The sequence below is a fragment of the Ambystoma mexicanum genome, chromosome 5q, assembly GCF_040938575.1.
Source record: "Ambystoma mexicanum isolate Mex_15411 chromosome 5q, UKY_AmexF1_1, whole genome shotgun sequence".
Taxonomy (NCBI): domain Eukaryota; kingdom Metazoa; phylum Chordata; class Amphibia; order Caudata; family Ambystomatidae; genus Ambystoma; species Ambystoma mexicanum.
In genome coordinates, this window is record NC_090933.1 from 1263063759 (window position 1) to 1263088208 (window position 24450).

The following is a 24450-nucleotide window of genomic DNA, read 5'->3' on the forward strand; positions in this document are numbered from 1 at the left end:
GGACTCAGTAATCCGGTGTGTTTTGATGCTGTGAACCTGCATAGTAACCACATGTGTTAAGTGGTCTTAGTAAAGAATAATAAGGTGAGACTGTGATCCCGCAGTCATGAGGTGTTTGTGTAGTGGCCGTGCCGAACCCCAGGTTAATAAAGGGTTTTGCAAACTGTGGGAGAGCTGCCTGTATTCCTCCGGCAGCTCGCTGCCCATGACGGTCATCTATTGAGTGTGTTTAGAAATGGGTTAGTATATGTTATGTTTGTAACTGTTGGAGTTAGCTATCTATGGGTCCGTGGCATATCCCGTGGTTGGTCTATCCTGTAAGTTTGTAGTGATAAGTAGTTTGTTGTTCTGAAACGGGTGGGACGCATGTGTGGTATAGCAACGTTTGTTTGTTCGTTATGAAAAAGGAGGAGTGTTAGGTGGGACCCTCCCAACTGTATTGCCCCTTTAAGGGGATGTGTCCCTCCCATGTGTATTTCCCCTTTAAGATGGGCCATGACGGTGTCATGGCCCAAGGTAATAAAAGGAGCTCTTGCAGGCTCTTGCAGGCACGTGAGACAGAGCGGCTGCAGACTCCCAAAGAGGAACGACTGAGTCCGTGTCTCATTATCCATGTAGGCCACAGGCCTACACGTGGAGGCACGGGCCTGCACGCCCAGACACTGAGGGACCCGTCTGCCAGGATGGCAGCCGAGGTCCACTCAGTCAGAGGCCTGGCAGGCTGTGACCCCACGCCAGGGTGCCGAGGCCCATGGCACCCGGGGCCATGCCGGACATCCACGGCAGGCCCCCACCCCCCACCTAGTGGGACTGCATGGCGCTAGCAGAGATAGCGCCCAGGGGCGTCCGCCGGATGATCATGGCCGGCGACCCCCAACAGTGAGCGCAAGACAAAGCCGGCGTCGATGCGGCAGTAATAGGCGTGTGCAACGCGGATTGTCAAGTATGGGACAGCACGATTATGCACCCAGAGTTTGTGAGAAAGCAAGATGTAAAGCGTACACAAATCGTTTTGAATAAGTCACTGCAAGCTGTTTTTACAGTACCGAGGTGTCTTGCAGCAGTGTACTTACGGGAAGTAGAACACCGGGGGGGGGAGGGGGGGGTAATCGCCTATCTGCAGCCTGACGCGGACAGGCGCAGACAAGCCTTTTTGCGTGGGCAGCATGAGCGCTCTGTGGTTGTGGAGATTTTCTGGTGCATGCCATCATTCCTTTAATCTCTGTCGGTTTGTGTTTCTATTTATGAACTGTTCTCCTTAGTGATCTTTAAGATGGGTTTCTTTATTCTGTTACGGAGTTCTAAGGGGGTAGATGTGTCATACATTCCAGGGGCATGCAGGAGTGACGGTTGGTCAAGATTGTGTGGCGGTGTGGGCACGGGGGTTTGTCCGTAATAAAGAGACTTACCTTTCACCCCCGGTTTCCTCAATTATATCATGCTCCTTAGCAACCCGTCACAAATGCAGTAGAGTTAAGCACTCTTATTGGCAGTGCAAATAGTATAGTGTCAAGAGGCACTTCGTACCAAGACTGCACACATCGTTCAAATGTTGTTTCCCACTCGTTCGTTCCTTCCTTTTACGTTTCATTTCAAATATTATTCAATTCCAACACGTTTTTTGTCCCCAGCACAGCCAGCTGTTTGGGCACCAACAGTCACAGATATTAGGCGTGTTAAGGACACTGGCGATTTGATATAGGACCAGGGGTGTTGCTAGGTCTGGAAAATATCTGGGGCTAAGCTAATGTCGGGACTGTCTGGACAAGGGGCTAGTTACCCTTTTGGTTGTAGTCCCTGAGCTTTTATCCAGGGCTGCAACCAAAAGACCTGGGGCTTTAGCCCCCTCAGCCCGCCCCCCTATCAAAGCCCCTGTATAGGACCTTCAAGCTTAAGACCCGGAAGCTGAAGATTCGGCTTTGATTCTTGTATTTGAATGTGGTTGGTCTGCAGTGGATGTTTGATGGTCTGAGAACCTGGTCAATGAATTATGAATTGTGTGTGTGTTTTGTAAGGAGAGAGGGTGTGGAGTATGTGTCTTGTACTGTGTGCACTGGAACCTCACAGTACATCAAGGATCCAAGGATGACAGTTAAGGTTTCAGGATGGGAGATCTAAATATAAGAGGATACTTATTATCTAGCCCCTGCCTCCCTTTTCCCAACTGGCCCTGAAACACAATAAAGCAACTTTCCTTTTTGTACTTCTTCCAGGGTCATCTCTTCATACTTAGAACCCAAGATACTACAATTCTACAGGAAGGCAATCAGGACTCTTTTTTATTTTTGCATTTTTTAAGCAGGCATCGAGGCACTGTTGCATGAATTGTTTTTGTTTTTTAATTGAGTAAATCTTAGATGCGTATTTTATAGTGCGCTAAATACCTGGAGGTTTCTAAGCACGGACCGGGGATGGAACCCGTGTTGCTTCGTGGCATCTTGCTTCCAAGGTGAGCACGTTGCCGCTGAGCTATCCTCCCGACTCTCAGGCATGGCTTCCAAGAATAGGCCATGATGAAGCCTTCTCTAGTCAAACGAGGGCAGCCGTGTCCCTGCGAGAGGGCAGAGTTAATATTTACTATTCCAAAAATCTCCATGTTACAAATTCCGACTCTCTCGACCCCGGGCTGTCGGTTAATGATCTGCTCGGCAACCCTAAAGGCTTGGCCGCAGGCTGCACAGGCAGTCAAAAGTGCCCCCCTCACCTGCACCGACCCAGTCGGGAGTCTTGGCGCAGAGGGAAGATGGCGGCCGGACGGAGCAAGGTGCTCACCCTGGGCAAGCTGGATCCCACCATCACAGGGATAACATCACCTCTCCGAGGGCACGTGTTCCAGCGGGCGCTGAGGATCAAACAAGAACTGAAGCAGGTGAGCGCAGGGCCACGCATGCGTCAATAGTCTGAAGGGGGCAGGCCGTGGGGGACGTTTCACCTCCCTTCAACCCCATTGTTTACCCAGAGTGCTGTTGGGTCTGGCTGGGATGATCAGAGCTACACACCTCCCGCTGACAGTGTCCTGCTGAGGTCTTCTTTGGAGATGTGATTTTCAGCACCATTGTCAGATACAGGCTTTCCTGTAGGCAGCAGTTAATAGTACTGCACGCATTCTGGGGGCACGTTCGTCACATGTACCACTTTCAGCATGCACGCCAACGTCACCCATTCCAGATGCAGTCCAGGTTTTATCTTTGAATTCTGAGTCCTGCGTGTCTTTGTCACAAACACAGAACTACAAATCCCAGAATGCAAAACCCTACCTGGAATAGTGTCTCCCGAATGGCATGTATAATGTTAGCATGGGTGAACTTCCGTGTGCAGAATTCCAGATCCTCGTGGACAGTGCTAATGTAGCAGTTGTTCACTGTGATGAGCCAGTTCATTTATTTATTTATTCAGATTTGTAGAGCGCACATGGCGCTTGTTACAGACAATATCTTAGTTACATAGGATACAATATTTACATACAAATACAATATTTACAGTAGACATGTACACATTAGCCATGCAGTATATTTACATGGATTCCTGAGAGTTTCCTATTATTTTGCAAGGAATGAGGTTTTCAGTTTCCTACGAATAGGGAGTGAGTTTTCCGCTCTAATGTCTGCAGGAAGAGCGTTCCAGGTCTTGGCTGCAATGTAGGGGAAACTTAGACCTCCGGCTTTGGCGGGCGAACACGCCAATGTAGGAGGCATGGCGGGCGTCGCCCTTAGTGGGGGTTGCCCAGCCAACCTCCTCCCCCTCCTCGGTTACGGGGGAGGGCGGGCCCCTGAAAATACCGTGAACAGGGGGAAAGCCCGCACCCGGATGAGGCAGGGAGGGTCGCCGGAAGAAGGGCGGGGCAGGGAACCGAGGGAGAGGGAGGCCCTATAAAGGGTCGGGTGCACAGGCAACACACCCTCTATCCCTCGTGACCTGCCCTGTCCGAGAACTCATTTTGGTTTTACATGTTTGTTGCGATGTTGATGTGCAGCGAAGGTTCCAGTTTATGAAGTGTTCCAGCGAAGGAGGGGTCGTGGTTCCAGGGTGAAAGGAGCATCAAGGGGAGGAAGTAATGTGCAGTCGGAGGTAAGTGTGGGGGAAGAGCAAGGAACAGGCCTCTTCCTTGGCGGGTAGGGCCCATATGGCCTTGTTTAGCTCCCTCCTTCCCCCCGCGTACCTCGCTTGGGGGCGTTCGGTGGACATGGTTGCGATAGTTAGGGGCAAACTAAAATTATCATCAGATATCAGATGCGGCGATCGGTTTGGTGCGGGGGAGGGGCGCATGCCCAGCGCAATGGTCGCTGTGCCGCGGGAAGCTGGAGACCTTAAATTGTAGGCATAGGGTCTCTGGCCGCGGAGTGGATAGTGGTTTCATGTGCTGGGGTGTGTTAAGTACGCTCTTGGGGGCAGATCAATTGAAGGACGTAAATGCTACCATTAGCAGGCCATTATGCGTAGTATAAGGCATCAGCCTCGTGAAGGAAGGTGGTAAAGCTTGAATGGGCACAGGCACAGGGCGAAATCAGTTTTGCGAGATAGGCTGCGGACAGGACAATGTAGCGGAGATTGCCGGTACCCAGGTGAGATTTCACGGCATGGTAGAGTTTCGGTTGGAGGGGCCAAGAAATGGATGGGAGATGCCTGGGGCTACTTTTTCCATGTAGGCACGGCGCAGGGCGTTTGTTTTGTACATGGTTATGAGGGGGGGAGGGTATGTCATTCCGAATTTGGCAAGCTACGAGGAGAGCACAGTTAGGGTGGACACGGCTGTGCAATGCACGCCCCGCATGCTACCTTTCGCGGCGTGTGCCGACACCGGAGCTAGGAGGATGTGCACGAGTTGAGATGGGTTTTGGGGGAATTTGGTGTGGCGTTGGAACGGGTAGGTTGGGGGGAGCGCAGGCGGTGTGAAAGGTGTCTGGCCAGGGAGAGCACCCGCAGCCGATGGGGGAGGGGGGTGGGGCGATTATGCAGGATTGTATGGTACTGTGCATATTTGGCAATTTGGTTCTATTGTGTGACCGTGGGCAAGTGGTCATCCCCATGGACGCCGCAGGAGTAAGGGCACAGTGGAACAGTGCCTTCCTTTATGCCATACTGCACTGGCATGGGTGGTATGGCTGGGCGGCGATGCTGATTTCCGTCTACAGCCCCTAGTAGTCAACAGGATTTCCGATTCCTTAATCCAACCGACTCGAAATGACTAGAGTCGAGACTGGAACTCCCTGAATGCAGCGTGATGGGCACGCTTTAATTTGCGCGAAGTGGGGGATGGAGGGGGGGTGTCATCAGCCTCGGGCTAGTGGAGGTTGGTTTGGTAGATGTGGTGCTGTATGGTGGCAGTTGGCGCGCAGGTGGATTTGGGGGGCGGCGATGGGGGTGGGGGGGCTCTTTACAAGGGAGGTTGTGTTCCCAGGCGCAGAGACTCGACGCTCAAGGAATCTTTAGTGTGTGCATTAAGGCCGGCTGGGTGGTAGTTTGGCTAAATTGCATGGTCACTGCAGTTATGCCGGATAACAAGGCAGGTTAATTCGCGATAATGCACCACGAGAGCAAGGGACATGGGGACGCTCGCAGGGAAGCATAGTGATGATGTAATTTGTGGCACCACCAAGGATTGCAAATCTTTCCAAGTGATTATTTTGCCTGATTCATTAATTTACTGTTCTGGAGCACTTGTCACTTTACTGAGATTACGCGGCCTGGGCACAAGTTCTCCGTTGGTGTGGTTAAGTAAACGCAACTAACCTTGGGCACAATGGCGGCAAGCTTCAGAAAAGGGGTGAGGGACGTGGGCAGGGGTGGTCGGTTCAGGCAGAAGAACATTGCGAGCAAGATCCAGCCCAGGCGGGGTGGACGTGACATAGTTGAGACGCAAATGGTTTTAGATAATTAAAAAAAAAAAAGAATAGGTACCTCGCTAGGCATTGGGGGGTCAAACGAAATGGAGCGTTGCTCAGAGGAGAATGCTGGGAGGGGGGTGGCGGGGGGAGGGAACAAGGTTCGGGCGTGGGGCAAGGAGACAGCGAGTATGGCAGGGAACACAGGGCGGTGATATGGGAAAGAGAGAGGCCTGCGGCGCACGAGCATAGAGGCAGGCGAGGGCAAGCCGGGTCGGTAGGGTGCGCTAGGGACGGGGACAGTGGCACTCACTTTATATAAAAGCTTGTGCCGAAGGGAGGGGAATTTGGGGAAAAAGGGGATGCGGGTTGGAGGCCAGTAGAGGCAGCACAGCCTTTAGAGTGGTTATAAGCCACAGGCCACGCGGTCAGAGGTGTCTGGCACACGAGGGAGGGGATCCAGGTCTGTTGGTATTGGTCACGACCTTTAGATCGCATAAATTGCAAAGCATGTTTACCGTGAACAGTAGCCAAGCCATGGGGCACTAGCGACGGGCACGCGGTAGGGGTGGGCGCTGTACTGCGGGGCGCAAATGTCCAAACAATGTCGATGGGTGTTTTCAAGGGGCGTGGCAGAATCAATTATAAAGGATGCTCGGATCGGGCATGGGGGCATGAGTGTTGTACAGGCCGAAATCATTTGGGGGGGGCTTTCGGGCAATTTTGAGGTGCGTCTGTGGGCACTGCGTGGGTTGTGGGCTTGCCATGCACATACTGTGGGAGGGGAAGGGGTGGTGCGAAACCTGCACAGATTTCAGCCATCGCGAGCATACCAAGGAGATGACTGGGCAGCAGAAATTTGGCACGTGGAATGGGCCGGTGAGGCCTCCCAAGTGAAGGGGCAAGCCGGGTCCGGATCGGGGCGAACGCGCTCGAGCTAAGGGAGGGGGGGTGAGGGCGGGCGTAGGAACGCGAGGTGGCCAATCCTGCCCCATAATATACAGCATGAAGGTACCCCCCTGACCTTTCCCTGCGCTGTCCTGCGTCCCAGTGGAGCGGGAGCATTTGTCTTTGCATGCCTCAGGTAGCAGCATCTTGATTTGGGAAGTGGGCGGAATATTAGAATACATTGGGTCTGCGTTTTGGCAACAGCTTTCACCACGGTTCGGGGAAGGGGACTGCAAGACTGTACTACACATGCACAGGTCCATGGTCAAAATGGAGTGAACCACGTGGCAGGGATCGAGTTCTCAGCCTGCAATTTGGCAGCGTAGTTTGTTCTATTCTAGGTGTAAATTGCACTTTTAAATTGTTGGAGCGGCATCGGGCCGGGGGTGTGTAAGGTGGGAACCAGGGTGCGGTGCCGGTGAAGATATGGGCCGCATCACAGCTAGGGGGACGAAATTGGGGCTAATAAAAAGGTGGGTGATGCGTAGAATCGGGAACTGCTGAGACTGCGAGTCCCAGAATGCTGTATTGCCTGCATCATATCAGTTCATTGAGGCCGCACAGGGATGCGGAGGACACAGTCTGATATATGGTATTGATAATGCGCCTATACACAGGGTTTCTAAGGCGCACGCGGTTTAGCGGATCAGACGTTAACATGCGGCAGGCGCCGTTTGAAATGTAAAGGCGAGTGCTGCGGGGACTCAGTTGTAGACGAGGGAATGTGATACGACCCACATGCATCCCCCTCCTACTCCGCCCTCCCCGCTATCTGTTTTGAGCGGTGGGGGCCAGGCTTGGACTCGGTCACTGGGACATTTCACTTCGGATGACTTCCTGAACCATAGGCAGCGGCGATGCATCAGGGAGGAACTGTCCAAGAGGCGGTTCTTCCCTTTTGGCGCCGCTTTCACAGCTTCACGGCTGGTGCCTTGAGTGTGACTCTGGGGGTTGTTTGGATCTAAGAATTAAACAGATGTGAGGGTTGCCCATTACTGCTGGACTCGAGTGTGCAATCATTACTATGGCTAAATTGAACTAGCAGAAAACACTGCCCTCTTAGTTTTAGATGCACTGGGCGTGTGTTTGCCCAATATTGCATTCAAGTTCCTCAAGCAGCTAGAAGGTTTATGATTCTTAAGACTGTTACATGCACAAGTCCACAGCCTGCATAAGAAGTAGTAGTGTAAAGTATTGAACTTCTCCTCATGTAATTGATGAGTTACCGATGTGACCGTGGTAGCTTCAGTTTTCTTTTTTTTTTTTTTTTCTCTCAACGCTTGTTTTTTCTTGTCTCACTCTATCTCAATAACTCTTTCCAGTAGATATATGAGACATTTGTGTTTTTGATGCGCTTGTCACACACTGCGTAAAGAGCAGATGTGAAATGTGTTATATGTGGATGTTCAATCTTCCTCGCCGGTTCTCTTCTTTCTTATACGCCGTTAATTTATTAAAATGGCTCCATTGTGGTGGGGTACCTGGTGGGCCGTGGTTCCTTATATTGTCACTGTTAATTGATGCTCCATGACACTGTCTGGACACCAGTAAACTCTATGGCCACGTGCCTCTACATAGTGTATATATAGGCATTTGGCGTTGCCTTCTATGGCCTTCTTATTTTTTACACTGATCTTTCAATGTTGTGGGTGGGTGCAGAATTGGTCACATACCTTCTGTTTCTGGAATTGGTTGTGTCTGGAGGTGGGGTTAGAATTTTTTTTTGCGGTGGTGATGTTTAGGGGTATCTATTCTGTGATTCTGTGATTTGCCTTTCAAGATTTCATGTTGGTGGGGTTTTTGGGGGTTAATTGGGGGTGTTGGGTTTTTCTTTTATTTACTAATATTGTTATCTTTTCTTGGAAGGGTTTTTCTGATGAATATATAGATGGTTTTATTGTACCATTGGGAGGGGTCCTGGGGATGCTTCTCAATGTTTTTCAAATTACTTTTTTGGCTGAATAGACTTCACTGTCTTGTTCGTTCTTTTTATTTTTTGCTTATTTTTTTGTTGTTTTTTTGTGTTTTTTTTTTTTTACATTTGATGTATTAGATATTCAGAGTGTGATGATGACTTCCCGCTCAGGTGGGACTTCTGATGACCTACGTATTATCTCCTGAATGTGAATGGGATCAATAACCTGTTCAAGAAAAAGAAAGTGTTTCAAATGTTGCAAGACATGCATGCCGAAATATGTTTCTTACAGGAGACTCACATATTGGAGGATGAAATTTCTAGGTTGGAAAGGGAGTGGGTTGGTGTTGCTGTTGGCTCTTCCTTTACATCCAGATCGAGGGGGGTGGTCATTTTGTTTCGAAAGAAATTGCCTATGAAAGTTATACACAAAATTGCAGACAAAGAAGGTCGAATGATTGCGTTATTGATCGACATTCAGGGGAATTGTTAACTCTCTGCAATGTGTATGCTCCTACGGTGGATGATGGATCCTTTTTCAGAATGGTGGCACAGACTCTTTTAGAGTTGAATAATACTAATGTTCTGCTTGGTGGTGATTTTAATACAGTGATTGATCCGAAAATGGATAAAAGTCAGAACTGCCGTGTACTTCGTTGCGATTATCATCACCGGGCACTCAGGTCACTCTTAGAGGAACATAGTTTGAAGGACATATGGCGTCTAGAGAATCCGGACAAGAGGCAATACAGTTTTTATTCCAGTGCACATGCGGTGTTTTCTAGACTGGACATGTTTTTCACTGGTGGGACTGTATCAGATAGTCAGGTCTCTACCAATATTGGTAATATTGTATTGAGTGATCATGCCCCTGTTGTGATGCAATTGAGACTTAAATTTCAGTGTAAAAGAAGCTTCGCATGGAAAATGAATACCTCTATTCTATTGGATGATGATATTTTGGACCGGATCGTTACTGAAGCTGATTATTTTGTTAGGGAGAATCGCTCAGAAGAGATCAGTGTGGCAAATACATGGGAGGCCTTTAAATGCTGTATGCGTGGTGTGTGTTTAGGGCTGTCTAGTGGTAAACAGAAGAGAGAAGAGGGTAAGAGGCGTGAGCTTGACTTACGTATTGGTGAAATTTTTTGGGATCTGATGCTCGATCCAACAGACTCAGTGAAACTTGCTGAATTGAAAAAACTCAAAAAAGAAATGGAAGATTTTTTGTCACTGAGGTCCGAGCGTAGTTTGTTCTATTCTAGGCGTACATATTTTGAGAAAGGGGAGCGTTGTGACAGATGGCTGGCATACCGGTTGCGAAAAAGGATCTCAGAGTCGGCAATAGCTTCTATGATGGACAAGGAGGGTAGAATCACTTTTGATCCGATTAAAATTAACTCAATCTTCCGCGATTTTTATGAGAATCTGTATGGCGATGACGCTGGTATTACAGGTAGGGGTGAGAGCTTTTTTGGTCATTTGAATTTGCCTAGGATCCAGGATGTTGAGCGTGATCTTCTTGGTGAAATGATAACAATTGATGAGATTAAAGGCGCAATTTCCGGGCTGAATGTGGGTAAATCTCCGGGGCCGGATGGCCTTCCATGTGAATTTTACAGGGTCCTCCCGAACTCGTCTTTGGAACTCATGAGAGATATGTTTGTGACGAGCAGAATGGTTGGGTCGTTACCTAAGAGTACTAACCATGCGTCGATTTCGGTCTTTTTAAAAAAGGATAAGGATTGCAATCAGCCAGCTAGTTATCGTCCAATCAGCCTTATCAATACAGATAACAAGATCTTAGCCAAGGTTCTTGCTATACGCTTAGGACAGTTCATGCCGGTTTTGATTGGGGAGGAACAATCTGGTTTCATGAAGAGTCGGCGTACGTCCAGTAATATCAGGAAATTGTTGTTAACCATGGAAATGGCGGACAGATTGGTCGGTGATGCAGCCATCCTGTCCTTAGATGCTGAAAAAGCTTTTGACAGAGTTAATTGGAATTATTTATACTCGGTGTTGAGGGAGATGAATCTGGGGGAGGATTTTATTTCCTGGGTAGCTCTTTTATATGCCAGTCCAACGGCTGACGTTAAGACTAATGGAGTGGTGTCGGAACCTTTTTGTTTGAAGCGGGGCACGAGACAGGGTTGTCCTTTTTCTCCTCTGTTATTCATTTTAGCGATTGAACCCCTCGCTATCTACATAAAGAATGAGCCGAATTTACAGGGCATTGAATGTTGGGGTGTGGTGCAAAAGGCATGGCTTTATGCTGATGACCTCTTGTTGGTGTTGCAGAATTTGGACATGTCCCTGCCATGTCTGATGAGGATTTTGTCGAATTTTCATGATTGTTCTGGATACAAGGTTAACCACCTGAAGTCAGAAGTATTGCCTCTGTCCAACAGATGTGATAAGTCCCTGGTTGAGGGGCTGGGGTTTACTTGGTGTGATAGGCGCTTACGCTACTTGGGGGTATGGTTGACAGTTACGGTCTCCCGTATGGTTGATGAAAACATGAGTGTGGTGGTACGAGATTGCAAATTGGTTTTGGAAAGGTGGTCTTTACTTAATCTTTCACTATGGGGTAAAGTCAATGCCCTGAAAATAAATTTGGCTCCCAGGATTAACTTTATAACTAGCATGCTTCCTCTAAGAATAAAGTGTAGTTATTGGAAAGATCTAGACCGCCTTGTTCAAGAATTTTTATGGGACAGGAAACCGCCCAGACTTAGTCTGTGGAAATTGCAGCGTCCGATTTATTTGGGTGGTCTAGGAGTTCCGAATTTTAAGGCCTACCATTTAGCATTTTCTGCTCATTCTTTTGTTCTGTTTTTGGATGTTTAGCTGGACAGATGGGCGGTGGCGGAGTCAAATGCATATGGGCCACTGGCCCCGAAAGCACTGTTGACCACTAACACAAAGATTCCGGGAGGTAGTTTGTTAACCACGTCCTTTTTGCGCAACTCTTGGATTGAGGTCTTGACATTGCTAGGTAGGGACGCTTTTAAGTATAGGAATGCCTCTATCTGGCTGAATCCTAGGATTAGAGATAACTCCAGGACAATTTTTTGGCCCGAATGGTTCCTAATGAATGTTAAAAAGGTCTCTGACTTGGGGAATGATGTTCGGTGGCTGACTGCTGCTGAGCTGAGAGAGAGATGGAGTTTTGAGGATTTGTCAGACTCGGCTTATAGACGACTCAAGAGGTCTGTCGGTGAGGTGGACTGGTCTGACTCCTTTGACATAACTATTTTTCTGACGGATTCTAATGGACAGTGAGGTGGTTTAGCCAGTAGGTTATACAAACTTTTTGTGTCGTATTTTCGGAGCAATGACAATTTACGGGAAGTGTGGAGCGAGAAAATTGGGTCTGATATTGATCTTGAGGCCTGGCAGAATATATGCGGAAATGTCTCATTATGTTCGCTGAATCTGGGCGAAAGGTCTAGACAAATTAAGATCCTGAACCGTGTGTATTGGTGTCCGGAAACGTTGCATAGAAGGGGCATGACTGACAATGCCGATTGTTGGGGTTGTGCTCAGGAAGTGGGATCATTGGAATACATGCTATGGAGCTGCGTGCGGGTCAGGGCTTTCTGGATTGACATTTGTGATGTGTGTGTCAGAATTTTGGGTGAAGGGTGTGTCCTGGACTTTAAGACAATGATTCTAGGGGAAGATTCTGAGCTGGCTGATGTCAGCTCTCCCCTCAAAAAATGGCTTTTTAGAGCAACCATTGTTGCTAAAAGGTTGATCCTTCGAGGATGGAAAGGTCGGATCCGTCCGTCATTTGAGGAATGGGTTCAAGAAATGCATAGCCTGTCTAGAACAGAAAAAATGATCTACAAATTGAAATGTAAGTTGTCTTCATATGAAAAGATTTGGAACATGTTCAATGATTTTGTTTGATCCGGTTTTTTTTCTTTTCCTTGTTGTTCCTCTGTACTAAGATGTTGTTTTTTGTATATACTTGTAAATAAATAAATAAAAAGAAATGTAAAGGCTTTTGTGATGGGTCATCGGGAAGTCGCAGGTTGGAGATATGCGTCTACATCTATGTAGAACGTTTTGTGCATAATATGGTGGAGTAGCAAGCAGGTACGGTTCACCAGGCGGGTTGTACAGGCGTTGGATGGGTTTCCCCGAGTGTGGTGCTTTGGAATGTTGTGTGATGGCTCATATTGAAGGATTGCAGTGGGTGTGTTTCATTGTCCGGGCCTAATTTATAACACACGTATGACAAGGGTTTCCTTCCGGGATACAAAACTTTCTTAACGACGTTGCATTGTCGGGAGCAATCTTACATCAAGCAATGCACAAGTATTTCTGTGCCTGATAAGATCCAGTTAGAACAAGGTTCCTAATCCCAGGCAATAGGATAACAGGCCTAGGCACATGTGTTTCGGTTTCGGTACTAAGCAAAAGAAACAGGACGGGGCGGTTTATTAGGAGATACTAGGATGATTGGGTTAAACGATCGTGCAAGTTATAATACCCGTATGCGGGTCATTGATGGATACGAAGGAGGCGCTTCAAGGAAGCCTAGGCATGCATGTTCAGGCGCGCAGCAAAGGGGCCAAGCACGACATGGGTCCGCCACCCACCCATCACGTTAAGGTACCCGGTCATTTGGGGGGGACAGAAAGCACTTGTCCGAGGTGGGCACCGCACTCATTTCCTTGGAAGGGAGGGAGGCCCTTAAATAATGCAGGTTGCACATAAGGACACGCAGGCGGGTACTGCGGCCATGGGGGTCGGGGGGGATCTCCACCCCCTCCACCCCCCCTCCCTCCCCCACCCACCAGGGGTGGAGGACCAGAGGACGAGCAGCGAATAGAAGCGCCGGAAAGCGAGCAACCTGCACAGGGTGGGGGGGAACTCTCCGATGCTGGCAGCCAGCTGAGAGTCTTGGAGGAGTCACAGGTCGATCCCTTTAGAAAGCACTGGCAGGCCCATAGGGGAATGCTCAGCCAACATATTAGATCTTATGGTGCCCCAAGAGTACTAGACTCAGGGGAAGCCCTGGGGAAAAAGGGGAGGGATTTGGGGGACTTGGAAGCCATTTCCAACCCAAAATTGCGGGGTCGAGTGGGAAAAGAGAATAAAACACAAACTCACAACAAAGGTCTTCAAGAGAAGTCGGGGGGAGCAAGAGGAGAGTACGGGGCCTCAGTTAACGTTGCCAAACAAAACAGTAGGGGGAAGTCTTTACGGAAGGAGGGAGACACAGAGGGGCAGATGGGGGGCCTAAGATAAGGGCTGGAAAGCGACAAGAGGGAACAGGGCGGGGGCACAAGGTCCAAGGAAGCAAGGGGGAGGCTATGACCAAGGGGGGGGTAAGAGACGGGGGTACGAGAGAACAGGGCCGGGGACTCTGTCTCTGGGGGAGAAGGGAGCCTAGGATCTGCAGGGGGAGAAAGTCGGGGGGGTGGCCTGACGCAAAGGAACCTGGCACCAGGAGAGGGGAGGAGCAAGCCGGAGAAAGGGATGGTTAGGGCTAGGGACCACGGAACTTGACGGGGGGTGGCCTGACGCAAAGGAACCTGGCACCAGGAGAGGAGAAGAGCAAGCCGGAGAAAGGGATGGTTAGGGCTAGGGACCACGGAACTTGACGGGGGTGGGGGCGCAGGGCAAGATCTTGGAGGAAGGCCTGGGGGAGAGGGCACAGGGAGTGCGGGTAACACGGTGAATCCCTGCCCTGGGGACCGCAAGACGGAATGGGGACACCTGGGGCCTGATACATTGGGGTTGGGGTTTAGAGTAGAAGTGGCACCGTTGGGGACGGGATGCCAGAGTAGAGTAGAAAGGTGCGCTAGGATAGCTGGACATTGCTAAGCGATGACTGTATAGGCAGGTAGAAACGTGTTAGTCGGCACCGGAAGGTGGTGTCGGCAAAATATGAATATGTGATGTGGGGTAAGTGATGTGTTGGGGCACTGAAAAGTGGTGTCTGTATAGGAATCTACGTAATAGCTATGCACCGCGTGGCTGCCTGTTTTAGCTAGAACTAGACATAGGACACAGTCCAGAGTGTCGGGGGTGGGGGGGGTTACTAACAGGTACCTTAGAGCAAAGGGGGGAAGTGTGATACAAGGGAACGGAAAATGTCAAGAAGTGTGAAACAAGGGAATATATCGAATGGCCATAGAGAGAAGTTGTTAGCAAGGGACGGGCTCAACCCGAGGCGTCCAACGGACGCGGACGGTGGGCGGGGGGGTGGACAAGGAATGCATACCTAGGTACCTAGGTAGCCTCACACAGCGTAGAAGAACCTGTGGTGTGGTGAATTACGGATCGCCTGTAAGATAACTCCAAGACTTTATACAAATAAAGCTGCTGTGGCATTAACACTTCCAACCTTTACAAAATTGTCTGGCGTGTTATTTCAGGTTTTTTTTTCGAATTACTGGCTGATGCTGGCCGGTGCTGGGGGGTGGGAGGGGGGCGGCGGCCCGAGCTGGGCAGGCTGGACGGGTCAAGGGAGGAGGGGGAGACGCGGCAATGGGATGCCCCCGCTATGGCTTTTTTGATGCGTGGGATGCAGAGTAGGTTGGAGTATTGCGTTCTGGTGGGACGGGAGGAGGATGGTTTGAAGATGGTTTCTGATAGATTGGACGGGGCGTAGAGAGAGGCATTTGTGAGTGAGTGTGAGGATTTTGAGAGTGATCTGCATTTGCATTTTAAAGCTAAGACCCCCCCCCACAGCTCACAGCACTTGTGTAAGTAACTTGTGAAAAAGAGGTGAGCCAAAGGTGCTTAAGAGTACTAAACAGACTGCCTGCATTTTTGACAAGCAAAAAATATTTTACATTTTTTTTTTGCGAAACTGCTCATTTTAGTCAGATAATGTAACACATGCTGCAGCCCTGTTTCAGATAATTTAAAAAGTAGCACGTTTTATTGATGGTAGACAACCAATGCACTGCATCCTATACAGACACGCCAGGCTGCCTCGGCGTCGCATGTAAATTCCAGCCCTGCCTCCGTTTCTTGCGTCCGATCAAAGTGTACCGGAATACGGCGAAACTCATAGAACAGGATACACGCACCACGCATGCCAGGCACAGGGCATGGTTAACTCTCTAGGCGCTACGGGGCGACGGTAACATTTAGAGCTTTCACGCTCACGTCAAACACATATATCTTGTAGCCTGCTCTGCGCCTTGACGTTCAAACACCACAGGCAACCCACCCAGTCCTGCTTTGCTTTTTCTTTGCATTGTGATACCTGTATTTCTCGGCTTCTAGGAGAATTAGCAGGCAGTATCGATGCCAGGGACATGGCGTGAGGGAACAGAGATTTCTAGCATTACACCACAACCACCATATAGAGTAAGTAAACAGTGATAGGAAAGTGTCTGACTAGTGGGCGTTCCTAGCTCTTCCAGGCAATAATGTTTTAGCCTTGATAATTCTTAGACCCAATCCTGTGGGAAAAGCCAAACTACAAGTCCCAGACTGCAGCATGCTCTTAATTTAGCAACCAGGGCTAGACGGAGGGGTCAGGCATATTTTCAGAGATTCATTTTCAACCCTCCTGTCTGTAGTTCAGTGTTCATTTTGCATATGCACATTCCCTGCTGTGCCCTTTTTTTCTCTTGCAAATTGTATCATATTTTGTTTACTTAATATGTTCCTGTAAAAATGTCTCATATGTTGTTGGTTCATGTACCATGTGGTTTGGTGCTTTGCAAGGCAGCTTTGCTTGAAGACACACTGAAATTCTGTGCAGAAAACGTTACACAATGATGTAAAACTAAAGATGGTTGAGGAGTAGATGTAGGCTGCTGCCAAAACTACCAACTGTAGAACCAGGAAATATGGGCTAAAATCCCAGCACCTCCACTGTACAAAAGTATGTGATCCTGGGCAAATCACTTGACCTCACTGGGCATTAGTTTCCTTAGCTGACAGCATGGGTAGACGTTATTTGAGATAAGCAGCGCATAGATAGAATCACTCACAAATAGTGTGCCATGCTTCTGCGCTGCAATGTATATATCAATATTGACCACCTACATAGGGCATGCCAGATGCTGAAGTGTCTCTTTTGTCACTCCTGGCTACATCCAATGTGATTGGTGGATTAAGGGGAATCAACGATGCTACAATGCTAGATGGGTGTAGGATAGTTGGGGTATTTGGAGATGGCAATACAGAATTGTGGGTATGGGCCATGAAAGGGTGTGATCATGGCCGAGATAAATGTTGCATACCCTGGCGTAATATTTTCTAAGGCCGAAGTGTTAAAGGAAAGCATAAAGCCAGGGCATAAGCTGTTTATCCCTCACTGTTACTTTCAGGGGGATTTTGAAGCAATTTGGAGGTGGAGTAAGGGCGCGGAAGAGTATTAACGTTTCCGCTGTGCATTCCTCGACTGTCTTCAAAGGACTGCATGACCCTTTAGTGTTGGCATACCACACATGGATTCCATTGTCGATGCTGCCTGCTATGCGTGAATGGCAAGAGTCATTTACAGCAACAAGGAGTAAAGGTTACTTCACCAGTTTTTCCCTTCACTTTTTCTGATGAAAAAAATGTGTATTTCGTGGACTGAACAATATGTAAGGGCTAAAGTTGGACGTGCGCTCTGTTACAAAATGGCCCCCTAGGTTATCACAATGAACAGTCTGAAAGCACAGCAGTCATATGATATGATATGATCGTTTATTTATGTAGCGCCTATACACAATGTGTTTCAAAGCGCTTCAAGGTAAGAGAGGGAACAAGGGAAAATACAATGACATTCTTACAGGCCATGCACAGTAAGGATGTGAAATTAACTATCATACTCGGCCTGACGACATTTCAGATAGTGCAGGAGCTAAGACATAGATAAGGAAAGGAGAGGGAGAGTGGGACGGAAATGGAAACAAACAGGCGTTTACTGTACTAGGCCCGACAACATTTCTGGTAGAGCCGGAGATTAACAAGAAGGTGAGGGAGAGGGGTGCAGAAAGGGGAAGGGAGGAACAAAACAAGCGATTATGGTACTAGGCCTGACGACATTTCAGATGGTGCTGGAGTGGGGGGGGGGGGGTCAAGGAAAAAAACAAGTAAGGGGAGGGGGAGGAGACAGACGAGGTTGCTATCATACTAGGTCCAGGGACAATTCTAATAGAGTAAGTGCATAGAAGAAAGTAAGGAGAGGAGGAGAGGAGATAGGAAAAGGGAGAAAGAGAGAGGAGGAGAGAACAGAGTAGGCAGTCAAAAGAGTGGAGAAGCAAGAGGGTAGAGCGAATACAATTGCAGAAGTCAGTAGTAACACATAATGTTGCAAGCCAGGATACAAGATGAAGATGGGAACAGCATGATTCAGGGCCACCATGAGTACAAGATGCAAAAGAAGTCCAGCATGAGAGTTGAGAAAGGGTGACGCACCATGAATCAAAGAATTCCATTAAAGTCAAATCCAGCATTGGCCACAAGGCGGTGATGGTGAAACCAGAATGTATCAGGGCAGACTCCTACAGAAGTAGGCTGGAGGAGGGGAGGAGGAGCAGGGTAGAATATAGCTACAAACCATTTAAAAATGCATATGGAATTGCCGGTTCCCAAATGGCCTGCACTCCTTTTTTAGTTCGGAACAATATGGGCCTGATTAAGTGTTTTTGAATGAGGTTCAACTGCCACACCAATTATTGCTTGCATGCATTTCACTTTGAAAAACCGCTCCACGGCTGCCCCAAGCACAGAGCAATTCTCCACGGTCACTGCGTGAGCCCTTCAGAGCACTCCAGGGATTGAAAGTCGTAGGCCCCCTGTGCTGCCTCCCGTTCATTTCAATGCCTCTTGACTGTATTCCGGGCCCTCCTGCAAGGCCATTATTATCTCTTCCTGACTCGGGGCAGAGGCGTAGACCGAGTAGGGCCTGAGCGGCAAGGCCCACCCTATATCTGTAAATTCCCGCTCAGCAGCGTTGTGTGGGCATTTACAGATATTAATGTCACTGCAATGGGCCCAAGTACATTAGCTTCAGGCCCCACTTGTTAGACATTCCTGGCTGTGGAGGAGTGGTGTCGGAGGGTGCGGGGGAGGCGGAGTGTAGATGTAGGTACTGAAAGCTGTCCCTCGAGCAGGTAACTTGGGCACAGGTTTTTACAGGAGCCCCCCCATTTATTAAAAAAATTTAGCAGTCCATCATCTCTATTAAAATATGGGAGCATGTCTTGCTTCATTAAGACTGTCAACGTCTCAAATCTTAATTCACAGCATGTGGCCGTCCTTGTTTTTGACAGTCGATAGAATAACACAGGTGCATTGCAGCATTTTCCTGCATTAACCTTTGAAGGTATCCATTGGCTGCTGTGGTCATTCCTCCTCTTAAAGTGAATTACGCATTTATTTATTTCTTTCATTTTTTTATTTCATTTATAAAATGCATTTGGTTTGTATCTTAAACCTTACATTTGTACTTCAATGGAATTTACAATAAAGTCTGAACTTTTCCGTTCACTCTTCTGTGTTGTGAACGTAGTTATTAGAGGTAATGTCTTCCCAAAAATGTACAATTGTGGCGACCATCTTTCTATTGTTGCCCATAAGGGTTTGGCTCCATCGTTCTCTAATTTCTAATTCAAGGAGGGCACTTAGATATTTCCTACTGAATGTTAGGCGCTTCTGGTTGAGAGCCCAGCGTTCCATTATGACATGGTATATGGTTTCTATTTTCCCAGAAATTTAGCTAAATCTGCAGTCTTTATTAGCAGCTTTATTTTCCTAAGATTTCGCTTTCATTTGTTGACCGCGCCCAGACCCGCAGGTGTCACGGCGCCAGATTATGTTACAGTGCAGTGGAACAGTCATGGAAGTGCGATACAGTGTTGTACAGCAGAGGCGTTGTAGGGGGACGGGGGGCCAAGGGAGCTGTCTTTTGGTTGTAGCCCCGGATAGAATCTCAGGAGCTACTACCAGAAGGCTAGCTAGTCCCGACAGTTCCGACATTAGCATAGCCCCGGGTCTTTTCCAGACCTAGCAACACCCCTGTTGTACAGTATAGTCAATGCAGTGATTGAGGAAATAGTAAGTACAGTCTAGAATAGACAGTAGTTATTTAGTCGTATTTGTTAAACGGTACTGTTTTCCTTTTTTGCGGAAGTTCAAATAGGACGGCTCGTCCTGTAGGCAGGGCGGCAGGGGATTCCAGAGAGTAGGCGCTGGGATGGTGAAGCTAGCTCCCCCTGCTCTTTTTCTGGAGAATCTCTGGGTAACAAGAGATGGGGCGAGGGGGTCGTAGGTTACGATGTTTGGGCCTATTGGAGATGCACTGGTTAAGGTATGTGGATGCAGTGTTGTGGATGCATCGGTGGGTGACGGATAAGATTTTAAATTCAATACATGCTTTAATAGGTAGTCAGTGGGCTTCTAGTCTCACTAGCGAGATATGGTCAGAGCGTTGCATACCTACAACTTTGTCCCAGCAATGTCGTCACTGTGGTCATTGTGGTCAGGTTATAGATCTCTACTGACCTGCCCTGCATGTGGATAACAATTCCCAAATGGCACGGCATGCCGCGGACACCCTTAAAGCTTGTAATTAACCAATGTGATAACTAGCCTCATTAGTAATTCAATGAGGGAAAATGTAAACAAAATAAGAAAATAACCAATTTGAGTTAGGAATTCAAAATAAAATGAGGAAAGACCAACCAGAAAGGAGAACAGGAATCGGATCCCAGCTCAGCAAGTGTGAAAAGGGCTGAACAAACCCAGAGAGAGGAAAATGGTAGAGGAGACCGAGGTCTACCCGCGTTCACTTTCCACACGCTAAGAACATTTCTGGAAGTAACCCAAAGCACACTGTCTGAAGGGATGCAGGGAGAGTTTAGAGAAAGCCCAATAAAGCTAGTTTGGAAGCAGTAAGAGTGGTTATCCTGGAAGAGGAAGACAACCGAGATATTGAACCAGCAACTCCAGCACCGATAGGGACCTAGAAGACCAGAGTCTTCCCAAAAGCAGCAGTAAGATAGTAAGGGGAAAGATGAGCCTATGGCAGGAGGGTAGAATAATATTCAATGTCTGACAGGGAATCTAATCGGGGCTGGGAGAAATACCCAATGTCGCGACAGTGAATCCCGAGAGAGAGAGAAAGCTTGAGACGGATGGGATCCGCTGTGAAGCTTGGAAAAGAACCAAGGTCATTGACCAAGTATGACAGATCATTGAATCACCTTCCCTCGGCTTAAACCTCCTCGCACCACAATGCTCACACTTACCCCCCCCTGGACAAAATTCTCCCCTCTTTCTCCCCAAGACGTGTTAAAAATGCTAGTCTCTCGGACCCTACCTCTTACTCTGACAATATCATCCCGGCCTCTACCATTAAACAATTGACAAGTGCCCAATGCACTCCTCAGCATCATTAATGCCTCCCCCACTGAAGGGTCATTCCCAGACACTCTCAAGAAGGGTCTCACGTTACCTCTTCATTTGTGCTGTGAGCTTGTACATCAATAGATTTTTGTTGGGCACTTTGGTGTGTCTAGGTTGCACACAAGTTTCTTTTATCTTTAAACTTTGTTTATTGTTGCTTGACATAGTAAAACAATATCAAAAAAGAAAGAGAAAAAGGAAAGATAGCAAAGGAGAAAAATTTCATCATACAAATAGCACATAGAAATATGTATTCTTATTTGAATCTAGAAAAAAATCCTTTAACTAACTAACTTCCAAAATGACTATATTTCACAAACATACCTGAAGAGGCTGATGGCACAAGCCCTGGAGATGCTTGGGAACGCTGCTGCTCTTCACTGGGAGCTGCACAATCCCTGGAGATTCCTGGGGACGCTGCTGCTGTTCACTGGTAGCTGCACAAGCCTTCAAAATGCCTGGGGACGCTGCTGCTTTTCACTGGGAGCTGCACAAGCCCTGTAGATGCTTGGGGACGCTGCTGCTGTTCACTGGGAGCTGCACAAGTCCTGGAGATGCCTGCGGACGCTGCTGCTTTTCACTGGGAGCTGCACAAGCCCTGGAGATGCTTGGGGAAGCTGCTGCTGTTCACTGGGAGCTGCACAAGTCCTGGAGATGCTTGGGGACGCTGCTGCTGTTCACTGGGAGCTGCACACGCCCTGGAGATGCCTGGGGACGCTTCTGCCTTTCACTGGGAGCTGCACAAGCCTTGGAGATGCATGGGGACGCTGATGCTGTTCACTGGGAGCTGCACAAGCCCTGGAGATGCTTTGGGACGCTGCTGCTGTTCACTCGGAGCTGCACAAGCCCTGGAGATGCCTGGGGACGCTGCTGCTGTTCACTGGGAGCTGCACAAGCCCTGGAGATGCTTGGGGATGCTGCTGCTGTTCACTGGAGCTGCACAAGCCCTGGAGATGACTGGGAGCTGCAGCTACACATGCCATCAGTGGTGTCCTTTCTTAGAAAAGGCCCAGTGCGAGGAAGTGTGCATGCAGGTCCTGTTCTGATGAATTGGCAGTGGACAGAACTTGACACAAGGTGACACACTTTCAACACTCCTCCCAGTCACCCCAATCAAGGCTCAGGTCGTCCATTGACGCCAATTAGTCTTTTGGCGCCAGCTGCCTTCCCACTTTAAAGCGAGCAGCCCTTTCGAATTTTGCAAGATGCATGCTAACACTTAATCGAACATGCCTGCGCCCAGCAGGAGAGCTGGCGCCAAGACTTTCAATCTGGATCTTTTAAACGTTTGAATACTTTCCATATTTGCAGATTCACAACGGGGACCAAAAAGACACTCTGTCCGCCATTGTTGAAGGAGTAAGGGGGCAAGTGCCACCTTTTCCCCTGTGTGTGAACTCGGCACCTGTGATTACACTGACATTATTACTGTATTATGGGCAAAACTAACATGAGTGTACTCTTATTAGGGACACTGGCATGCATTAACACCGACAGCATTGACATGTCTGCTTGCTTAGTACTATTACATAGGACTGAGTGTGTCCCAATGCTTTTACATGTTTTATTACACTCACCTTTGTACTGCATTATGGGCAAAACTAACATGAGTGTGTTCTTATGTGGAGATATTGGCATGCAGTGGTGCAGCCAGCATGGACATGATTTCTAACACTGAGCCTATGAGAAAAGAAAACGAGTGTGGCCTGGGAACAATAGCATATATTGGTACAGCGGGGCTGGAGATGTTTTATTACACTCACATTACTGCTTTATGGGCAAAACTAACATAAGCATGTTCTTATGAAGGGATACTGGCATATATTAACACAAACAGCATGGGCAATTTTCTCACACTGACATAATGGTAAAAAAGCCAACATGAGTGTGCTCTGGGAACATTAGCATATGTCTGCAAAGTCAGCATGGGCGCATTCTATAACATCAGCAATATTACTGCATTCTAGGAAAAGCCAACACGAATGTGTCCATCGATGGAGATACTGGTTTATAATGGCTTTGCCAGTATTGACATATCATGCTGGCATTAGATCCTTATGGGAAAAATCTAAATGAGCATGTCCTTCTGTGGTAAGATTGGCATATATTGAGTTAGCAAGCAGTGACCTGTTTTCTCACGCTGGCATTAGTGCCTTATGAGCATAGACAACATAAGTACGTTTTTATGTGGGAATACTGGCATTAGTTGGCACCGCCATCAGACAAATGTCTTCTTATAGCGCATATTCCTGCACAATATTTTCTCCCTCCCCCACCGAAGTGAAATAATTCACCTGCTGCCACTGGGAGACTGATTGCCTATCTGAATGCATTTCAAGGGCACTTGGGTTGGTGCCCCCTCGCCACTCTGTCCCCCTATGCACCAGATCCCGCCATGATCCAGCTCCACTACTACAGTAACGTCTCCTCTTCCACTTTGACCCGCACACCTCCGCTTCACGCTCTGAGGGCCCGATTCTTATGTAGGTGCAGCGACGTGCTAAATATTATTACAACCTTCTCCTAGTCTCCTCCGAAGTCCAGAGGAGCCCAAAGAAAGGTCCTCTTTGAGTTGCTTAGGTGCCCTGAATTGCCAGATGAGCGCCTCTTCTTTGTCGGTTTGCCTTTGAGGCTGGCCAGTGGAAGCGCCTCTAGTTTCAAAACAATCTCTTGAGCAGAAAATGCACCTCATGGTATATTGGACCCTCACCCAGGATGAAAAGGTAACCTATATCGACTTTCATCTTTGATGTAGTTGGCACCAAAAAGGGAGACCTTGAGTGATGGGCAGCTGAGTGTCTGCTAAGTTCCCAAGTTGGGGATTACGTCTACATTCTGTGCTAAGGAAGGCATTTGCTTTGCCCAGGAAGCGTATGGCTCTTTGACCCACACACGTAATAACCCAGGGCCCATTGCTGTACCCTCAAGTCTAGACGCTTAGCTTCTGCCAATTCAAAATCTTTACTGTGCCCCCACCGTACCCGAAAGCCTATCATTTTATGTACACTTAGCCCTGCCTATGATCTCCTGGGTTCTTCTCCATCGTCGGTCAGGACTGCCACTGCCAGGCTGTAAGCTCACCCATCAGGCTCGGAAGGTCTTGAGCATGCTTATGGCAAAGAACGTCTGACAGTGACGTACATTCGGGTGTTGATATGGGACCGGACATACCGAACGATATGGGTGGAGGAAGCCATTATTTGGACTTGAAGACAATGAGAGATGAAGGCTGAAAACATCAACTCACCCTTTGAAGCTCTCTGATATACTGGAGACCCATCACTAAGATCTGCAGCTGGCGGATCTAGAGGTGGGTCAACCTGTGGTCACTCTGCCAGCGTTGAACCGACGGGCCAAAGGGTAACATAGAGAGTGTCTCCATCTCGG

At 48.3% G+C, this 24450-nt stretch overlaps 1 protein-coding gene across 3 annotated transcripts in view; it reads left to right on the top strand.

Annotated features, from left to right (window-relative positions):
- Nucleotides 1–755: 755 nt before the first annotated feature.
- The window catches only part of LOC138498002 (alanine aminotransferase 2-like), a 248218-nt gene continuing 224523 nt past the window's right edge, over nucleotides 756–24450 (top strand). The window contains exon 1 of one of the 3 annotated variants that reach the window (XM_069621781.1): nucleotides 756–943. Coding sequence is in view for 1 of the 3 variants with exons in the window: in XM_069621779.1 (XP_069477880.1) it covers nucleotides 2744–2869 (126 nt within the window). In the remaining 2 variants the exon portion in view is untranslated. Of the gene's footprint in view, nucleotides 944–2686; nucleotides 2870–3897; nucleotides 4069–24450 lie in introns of those variants that run through there. The other 2 variants (XM_069621779.1, XM_069621780.1) reach the window with 2 other exon arrangements.